The 9,570-nt window shown below is 32.1% G+C and overlaps 1 protein-coding gene across 2 annotated transcripts; it reads left to right on the forward strand.

Annotated features, from left to right (window-relative positions):
• The first annotated feature begins 864 nt into the window (after positions 1-864).
• Positions 865-9,073, forward strand: LOC105147384 (endochitinase). Of its 2 annotated transcripts, none has more exons than XM_011058363.2 (10): positions 865-946; positions 4,172-4,255; positions 4,602-4,931; positions 5,278-5,500; positions 5,721-5,844; positions 5,929-6,126; positions 6,216-6,300; positions 7,410-7,633; positions 7,984-8,238; positions 8,753-9,073. In XM_011058363.2, exons 2-10 carry the CDS (start codon positions 4,180-4,182, stop codon positions 8,876-8,878), a joined length of 1,641 nt encoding a protein of 546 aa, XP_011056665.2. In that variant the 5' UTR covers positions 865-946; positions 4,172-4,179; the 3' UTR covers positions 8,879-9,073. The 2 variants fall into 2 exon arrangements, with proteins under 2 accessions (XP_011056665.2, XP_011056666.2); XM_011058364.2 differs by having other exon boundaries at positions 7,413-7,633.
• The last annotated feature ends 497 nt before the right edge of the window (positions 9,074-9,570 follow it).

The raw sequence follows: 9,570 nt of genomic DNA on the forward strand, positions 1-9,570 counted from the left end.
ATAAACAATTTTGGGCTATTTTAGCGCTACATTGGTGACACAGGCGTAACCAGTGTAGTGTGGTGCAGTGCAAAAGGCGCCAAAACTTGGGCTCAAGTTCTAAAAGCACGGTAGCACAATATTTAGGCAGTTTTACGATAGGACCAAGTTTTATACGACCATTTTTTTAACAAACAGGCATAAGGCTGATATTTTATTCGTCGTACGATAAGCTTTTGGTAAAACACCGACGACCTCACTGATTTTAATGACCTTAATATATGTTATATATGTTATGTTGATTTAAAAAATGACAAAAATAACACATTTTTAGTTTACTGTTAATTTAATGTAACTTTTAAACGGCTCAACTACAAACGATTGAAAAATCACTTCAAACAACCACAAATGATTTATAATGAGAATATGTCATTTGCTTTTTCATTTAAAATTAATTCCTAGCTGTTTTTTAAAAATCTGTCATAAGCTACTTTATAACTAAAAATAAAAAAATGTACTACAAACGATTTCATATATGAATCCGATACCATTTGAGCTGTAGCTAAAAAAAAGTTCCTTATCTGTTTTTTTCAAAATCGATAACATTTTTATTTTTTAACTGCAAACGAAATAATAAAAATATGACTGCTACGGTCAAATCTACATTTTTATTTTTTAACTGCAAACGAAATAATAAAAATACGACTGCTACGGTCATCTACAGGCAAACTTCTCAAGAAACGTCCTTTAAAATCTGAATTGATAAAAGTCGGGTGCCAACTTCACGGAAGTCCTCGTCGTCGTCGTCGTTGCCAGTGCCTGGACGTTGACGGGAGGCACAGGGTCGACGAACCAGCCAATCGTGCGGAGGCCCCAGCATCTGCATTCTAATGAGGCTTACCTGGGTATATATGGACTTAAGCCCGCAACTTCGTTGCTTTTTCCGAGATATCTCTCCGCTACACAGGTGAGTCTTCTTCTTTTTCGCTCTCTCTTTCGCGAAATACTGCAGTACACTAGTTCTCGATGGAACATTTCTATCAACGAGCGTGTTTTTCGGTAGTATCTTGGAATCGCGTTAACGAAAATATTTGTGAACGAGAGTTTCGTTATCGCGATTTTCGTAGAACGCTAACGTAAAATTAATGCACCAAGCCGGTATAAACGATCGTTCTTGAATTAGTCGGTGGATTTTATTCATGATGTGTCAGTACTTTTCATTAAACATCACAATGTTAAGAATAATCAACAGAGACATTGAAAAATCGAAGCCGGATAGACTCGACCGCCGATTTTTTTCCTGATTATCTAAATACCATGTCTACGATTAATTCCTCACAGCTCCGTGACAGCCGATTAGCCCAAGATTCTAAGATCTGTCTTCTTTGAAAGAAAAATAACAGTTTGACTTCGTATGATACATGAAACTACGTAGATAGAGATTTTTATAAATGAATAACACAAGTTCTAAGGAATGTGATATGTGCGTCTGTGTGTATGCATGTGCATGTATTTCAATGGGAATATAAGTAAAGTCAATAAAAACCGATTAACTAACAACGGTCTAATCCTTACAGAAACTCAATTTAGGGGTCTATTTTGTAACTGCAACATTACAGTCGTTAAGAGTTACAGAATAAGAAGGTTCCTTAATACTGGTCAATTTAATTGAAAATTGATTACGAATATTACTTATTTATTTTGAACACCAAAATAAATAAGTAATTAATCATTCTCTGATGAAAATGTTTCTCAGAATTGTTCATATAATTTTTCATAATTTCTATATAATTTTATAACTTTCTTATACGAATTGGAACACTTTTCAAAAAATCTACATCTTTTCTCAGAATTTTTCATGTATGTTAATTATGAAATATGTAAGATTTCTAAATTTTTTTGTAAGTATAATTTCTGATGAAATGTTATAAAATGTAAAAAATTGAAAAATATTTTTTAAAAATTATGGAAAAAATTATATGAAAAATTTCAAAATTCACTTGTATAAAAAATTCTGAGAGAAGATGTAAACTTTCCGAATATTTCTGAGTATTTCTGAAAAATGTTCCAATTCATATAAAAATTATGAGAACAATTTTCACCAGGGTTGTCTTTCAGTATTAAATTTTTGTAAGAAAATAAAAAATAATTTTATTCTTTTCTTATTTTTGTGAAAAAAAATGCTAATAAGTTCGTATACAACTTACACAACTGTATAAACATCATAGAGACAGATGACTTTTAACACTTATGATTAGTCAAACTAAACATTTAAAATTCTATAAAAAATAGCTCAAGTTCAAATAATTAAATAAATTAAATAATATAATATAATATATGGCTATGAACCACTCAGGGTGTCATGAATAAAACTTTTTTATAAGCAATCTAAATTTATGTACGTTTCGACCCCTATCGGATCATTCTCAATGTTAAATTATAATTTTAAAATTGTTAATTTAATCGCCGGTAACGGCGCAAGATGCTCAAATTAATATATAATGAGCGCATTTAATCCTCGCATGTTGGCAAGTGGAATTATGGCAGAAAAGTCTTGGTACCAAGCAGCATTCACTAGAAACTTTTAAATGTTAGTCGTATACAGAAGTCACATAATAATCGCATGTAGTCTAATCATATCGTGAACTTAGACTATATGCATTTATGAATATATAAATTTGTGAGCATCTTGCAGATGTTAGATTGTTTATAAAAAAGTTTTACTTGCCTAACATTCTGAATGGTTCACAGCCCTATATTATATTATTTAATTTAAACATTTATACTTAAAAAACTACTTTATGAAAAAAAATGGGTTTTATTGGATACCTAATTTTTCATGCTGCAACAATTTGAATTTTGGGACACCTTGTATGTAAACATATTAGGAAACGATTTGTTCTCGCATTTATAATTTGCTCTCATCATTAATTTTGCGGATCCCGTTTCTAATAACAACTTCGTGAGCGATATCGTAAACACCGTTAACATCGGACGATGCCCACGCGCGAATCTGGTTGAATTCGAATCCACTCCATTCTCTCGTTTCGTTCCTAATTATTTCTTTCTTTCCTTTGTTGAGACCAAAACGAAGGTCAACACCTACCTACGTGACGAACGCACGAGTCAGTGACTATCGAAATTTTTGTCTCAAGCTTTCCTTTGTCATTCATATTTTCTTTGTTATCACTTGATGTTCAGATGGATCAACGATAGTAATTTCTCGTCACGTTTCGTTAAATTGTTCTGTTCGCGAATTTACAGAACGGCAATTTTTGTCACGAAATACGCACCACGGAAATATTTTGATTTTATTTTCATTTATTATTTTCTTTTTACATTGATATTTCGGAGATTTTTATCGTGATCTTTTGCGAGAAGCATGGCCAGAAATATCTCTCGCTCGGTTCCTTTGCTTCATTTTCGATAACCTAAACGAAGGTCAGACTGGAGGTGCCTGTATAAAGGCACGAGAAACTTCACGGGCTTAATATTACCATATTAAAACGAAAAATTCGAGATTCTCATAAGAGAATCAGTAACCACCGTTACTGATCAGAACCGTAATGTCGAGTAACAAAACATTAATTAATACCGTTCAGCCAGGTCGAACCGTTATTTCGCCATCGGCAAAGTAACCAACGCGATATCGCTAGTACGCGAGGATACTCTTAACTATATCTCTATGAGGCTGCTGCGAAATGCTCGCAGACTCATATCACAAACATGAGATTACTTGAATACAAATGTCACTCGTGTCTTTGTTCTCCGTTTTATGCACGCATCGCATCACAGTTCGGCAAATCAAGGGTGAAGATATTTATTCAATTAAATAGTCTTTAAATTTTTGACCGACAATGTATATTGATGACAACATATATCAAGTTCGAGATCGTTTGAAAGGTTCATCTTTTACCATAAAAAAAAAGAAAAGGCAGATTATACATTTTTCATGCGTGCATGAAAATATGCGTACTCACACATTGAAGTAACATTTTTCTAAACTGTATAAAAAAAAATCGAAAAAATGAAGGAGATTTAGAAATGATTCAGAAAGATTCAGAAATATATAATTTATATATTTCTAATAATTGCGAGAAGTCTAATGCATCATAATGAACTATTTGTTTTCTTGAGAGATTATTTATATTTTTATATTATTTTACTAAATTTTATTTTTTTCTAATTACAGATTTCAATATGATGACGTCCATGATGAAAAAGTTATTGTTTTCCCTACTTTCGTTCCTGGCGCTTCTAGCATACGGAGCAACTGGTGCATTTTACTTTTGATGATAAGATAAAATTAACGCATAAAATTCTAATTCATATTATTATAAAATATCGCATTAAAACTTTAGGCTGTTCACAATCTTGCTTTTCGTTCGCATTTTATTTTTCTGTCTTTATTTTTTTGCATCATATAATTTTAAGAAAACAAAATCGATAGGGAAAGTATTGACAATAAATTAAAAGTTATTATATTTCGAGTTATCTAATAATAATAATTGAAAACAATAATTAATAATAAATAATAAATTATAATGAATGATTTATAATCTATAATTTATAATAGTAATAATTTATATACGTGGAGTGTTAATGATATATGTATATTTCAGTGTCTCCAAGATTGGTCTGTTACTTTAGCAACTGGGCTATCCATCGTCCGGGTATAGGTAGTTACGGCATCGATGATATTCCTACTGATATGTGTACTCATATTATTTACTCCTTTATCGGCGTGAGCAACGTCACTTGGCAAGTTCTCATTCTCGACGAGGAAGTCGACGTTCAAAAAGGCGGTTTCAATAAGTTCGTCGCTCTGAAAGAGAAACAGCCCAGTCTGAAGGCCCAGGTCGCGATTGGTGGCTGGGGCGAGGGTGGTAGAAAATATAGCCAAATGGTTAGCGTGAAAGCCAGACGTGACGCACTAATCAGCAGTATCGTTGGTGAGCATAATTTCATAGTTCGAGAATGTTTTATACATGGAATTACTAAAAATTCTAATAATAGACTAAAAATACTAATATTCTAAAAATACTAAAAATACTAATAATAGAAATATTAATTTCTTCTTATCGCAACATTTATGAATTTTGCGTAATTCTAAATAGATTAAACATTGGTGTGTGTGAAAATCGTAAAAAAATTTGCCTTTTATGTCTAATATATTTGAATATAATATATTTAATTTAAAAGCAAAGTTGAAAAAAACATAACTCATCTATCTTGGGAGTGTAGATTGCGCGAATTGAATATGAAAGAATTTAATAAAATTTATAATTTCTCTGGTAGATTTGATGCACAAGCATAAGTTTGATGGTATTGATCTTGATTGGGAATATCCGGCTGCTACCGATAGAGGTGGTAGCTTCAACGACAAGAACAACTTTTTCTACTTCGTTGAGGAGCTGAGAACTGCATTCGACAAGGCTGGTAAAGGATGGGAAATCACGATGGCAGTGCCGATACCCATGTTCCGACTCAACGAGGGGTACCATGTGCCAGAATTATGCAAGTGAGTTCCTCTTTGCTGTATATATTCATACTCTAATAAAATATATTCAAGTCTGACAAGTTTTTACAAAATGCTTGTGAGCAGGTAAAGCGGATTAAATTAAGTCGAAAAGTCCTCTGCCATTTTGTTTCAATCCTATATCTCGAACTATTCAGAAATTATAAATGGCCCGGAATTTTTGACGGGTACTGTTTTTTAATTATTATTATTTTCTTTGCAGACTTGCCGACGCCATCCACGTTATGACTTATGATCTCCGTGGCAATTGGGGCGGATTCGCTGATGTTCATAGCCCGCTTTACAGGAGGCCTCACGATCAGTACGCTTACGAGAAACTGAACGTGGTATTCTTTCTACAAGTTTTTTCTATTAAAAAGATATATACATATATGGAAGACATTTATATGGGAGTATTGCCATTATTTCAGCACGATGGTCTTCAACTCTGGGAGGACAAAGGCTGTCCCGCCAGCAAACTTGTCGTAGGAATTCCGTTGTATGGACGTACCTTCACCCTCAGCCAAGGCAACAACAATTTCAAACCTGGTACTTACATCAACAAGGAAGCCGGTGGTGGCGAACCCGGCAATTACACTGACGCTAAAGGATTTATATCTTATTACGAGGTAAATGATCGATCCATAAACAGCTAAAATCAGCGAAAGTCGAGCGATGTCGCATTTGTTACGTCAAAATTCTTCTATCTCTTCTACAGATCTGCATGGAACTTCAACAACCGAATCAAAACGGGTGGACCAAAGACTACGATGACGTGGGTAAAGTACCTTATATGTACAAAGGTAAGTTAAAGATTAATTTTTTTTGTAAACATTGGAAGAATAAAAATTTCTTAGATGATCTCGAAATGACGTGTAATTGTTTTTGAAAATCTGACAAACAAAGTGTGGAAAATTGCCAAATTGGCGTATAAATATTACAAGATGATGCACCAGTGAATGTGATTGCCTAGAAAAATATTGTTCGATAATTCAATTTTATTGAATGGAAATATTATTTTGATCGTATTTTTATTTTTCAAAAGCATTAATTAATTATAGTGTGAATGAGATCAAATAAAATTTGAGTTTTAAATTTGTTTATTTTTTAGTAAATAAATTAAAGTCAAATTATGTTTTTTTAAATGGAAAACATATTTTCTTTTCCACATTTTTAATAGTATGAAAAAATGAATTTATCGATATGTAGTGTCATTTGATTATTTAATCTCAAGATAGTTCAATTAATATTTACAACCTGATTCATGAATCTGTCGATACCTAAAGCAATGATATCCATGACGTAAAACATTGCAGTTTAATTGAATGCATAACAATCTACTGAAATTTTATTTCACTTGCAGAGTTTCTTAGAAGAGAGTAACTCTTATTTTTTCATAACATTTAGTCGTTAACGTATTTGAAATATAAAATATAAAATACAAACTGTATTTCAAATACAAATATTTGAAATGTGCCCAACTCTGCTTATAAATATACTTCATATAAAACAACTTCAGTTTAAAAAAATTTATAAGTTTAAATATGAATCATTTTTGTAAATCCCCTAAAATGACGCCCAATAGGAAATGGATGGTTATATCCATTGGATCCTTCAAGCATTCATATTTGAATACATATTTGGGGCATATTTGGAGCATGAAATGGATGATATTCGGAACACTCAGGATGTCTTTCGAATGTCCAATGGTCGTTCATGTGTTTGTAGGTTTTTGACAATCAACTCTGTATGACAACCGACTCCCAGTCTCCCTGCTAATGCACTTATTGTATTAAAATTTCATTTCTGCAATTTCTCTTTACAAAATATTATTTGATTCTCATCAGGTTAATTAATTTTTTCATCTGTACAATTTTTGCAATAGTTTGAATTATTAGAAAGTTTTGATAAGCAGGAGGAAAAAGTCCTCAATGGGTTGGCTACGAGGATGCGGATAGTATTGTCCACAAGATGAATTTCATCAAGGAGAAGAAATACCTTGGTGCCATGGTCTGGGCTTGCGACATGGACGACTTTAAAGGAGTCTGCGGTCCTACGAATCCTCTCATAACCACAATCTACAATGGTCTTAAGGGCTACACAGTAACATCCAAAAATTACAACACAACTCCCAGAGTAAGGAGTTAATCAATTAATATATAGACAATATATATATAGACAAGAGACTGAGGTTAATTCAATCGGCGATTATTTCAACTTGTAGAATTATCTCCAGCGAAAATTTTATTTTATTTATCTCTAATTTCCTTTTGATTATCAAATTACAAGTTAGTAATAATATTAGAACGAAACACTATAGATATTATTTGACAAGATAATTATCAATTATTAAATTGAGTTTGATTGAGAGAGAGAAATTATGCTGTATGTTCAAATACTACAAATCCATGTGGTGAAGAAACATTTTGTTATTATAAGAATGTAAAAATACTCTACTACTTGAATATAATACTCGTGATTTTCAGCCCGAGTGGGACAGGCCACCCAGTACCCCATCTTCAACTGGGGAAAAACCGAGACCCACTCCGAATCCCGAATCCACCTCGAATCCCGAATCTACCCCGAATCCCGAACCCACCACGAATCCCGAACCCACCACGAATCCCGAACCCATCTCGAATATCGACGTAACATCTCATCCTACGCAGTCTACGTCAGATGATAAAAACGAAGTTGTTTGCAACGGCCAAATAATGATTTCTGGCAAAGACTGTTCTGAGGTACGCTCGTAAATACTAAAAAAATATTTCAAAAAAGTACAATCTTTAAAATAATATATATTTCTAATGATTATTTGAGATGTACACATTGAGGCAAAAATGCCTTAATATATCTTCTTTTCATGCCTTCTTATTTCTTCTTATGCAGGGAAGGAAAAGATTGACTATAAACGTGAAAGAAATTATAATATTATAAATTTAATTTGTTTGACGTATATTACAAACAAATGTGTATATTTGACAAATATTTAACAAATATTTTGCATCTGTTGCAAATTTTTTGTAGCGAAAAGGAATAAATATTTCTTACACCCGCAAATAATTTGCGATCCCCATATTTGCAAATGGAATTTGCCAAATGAATTATAGGATTGGTTCATAGCAAATTTTTTTTCTCTGAGTATTTTTTCAAAATAGCTTCTTCTAATGCGACATCAAATTATGATTTTTAGAATCTGTTTTAATTAAGTTTGCAGACATAATTCTTACATAATAACTACATATTCTTTTACAGTACTTTATATGCGTCCATGGTAAACCGATGAAATCACACTGTCCGACTGGTTTGGTTTTCCATACCACTAATCTCATTTGTGACTGGCCAGAAAATGCTGATCGCAAAGAATGTAAAAAAATCTAATCCATCGGTGCTTTGGTTCTACTAATGTCAACTGCCCAGCGTTTTATCAATCCATCTCTCAAATCTACGAGGGAATTTATTACGATAATTTCATATGAGAACATTCGTTACGTGTTATTATTTGTTGTTGTGTGCGAGAGTGTGTGTGATACTAATATCGCTGTAATAAATCATACAGTTATTAAAATCTGAGAATTGTACCATGTAATTTTCTATCCTTCATAATCCTCTTTTTTAAAACTTTTTAACTTATTTATCTTAGTTAAAATTGTGAGTTTAAATTTAGAGAAAGAGAGAGAGAAGAAAACTCTTAGATCCTGCGCACAATGGAGGAAATATTAGGAATAGGAATAAATATTAAGATTTCAACCTACCAGAGAGAACTGTGGGTTGAAATCTTTTTTAAAAAGTGAATAAGTTCACAAATAATTTAAAAATATGATGCTGAAAAATTTCTAAAATTTGATCTAAAATTTTCTGCGCATTAAAGAGCATTTTATAAGTGTATACATAACTCATAATATATTCTCATATATTATTATACATAACTCATCATGTATTTGATCACACAAAATGGAATATTCATTATTATATATATATATATATATATATATATATATATATACCAAAAATAGCTTGTAGAATTTAAATGAAAAATAATTTGCTAAGAACTTAACAGTTGTCAGGTTGTG

The sequence above is a fragment of the Acromyrmex echinatior genome, chromosome 19 (assembly GCF_024713525.1).
Source record: "Acromyrmex echinatior isolate Ae372 chromosome 19, ASM2471352v2, whole genome shotgun sequence".
NCBI lineage: Eukaryota > Metazoa > Arthropoda > Insecta > Hymenoptera > Formicidae > Acromyrmex > Acromyrmex echinatior.

Coding starts and splice junctions, on each gene's coding strand:
- LOC105147384 (XM_011058363.2), top strand. CDS start 4,180: ATGATGACGTCCATGATGAAAAAGTTATTGTTTTCCCTACTTTCGTTC. Junction 4,932..5,277: donor ACTAATCAGCAGTATCGTTG/GTGAGCATAATT, acceptor TTTCTCTGGTAG/ATTTGATGCACAAGCATAAG. Junction 6,127..6,215: donor GATTTATATCTTATTACGAG/GTAAATGATCGA, acceptor TCTCTTCTACAG/ATCTGCATGGAACTTCAACA.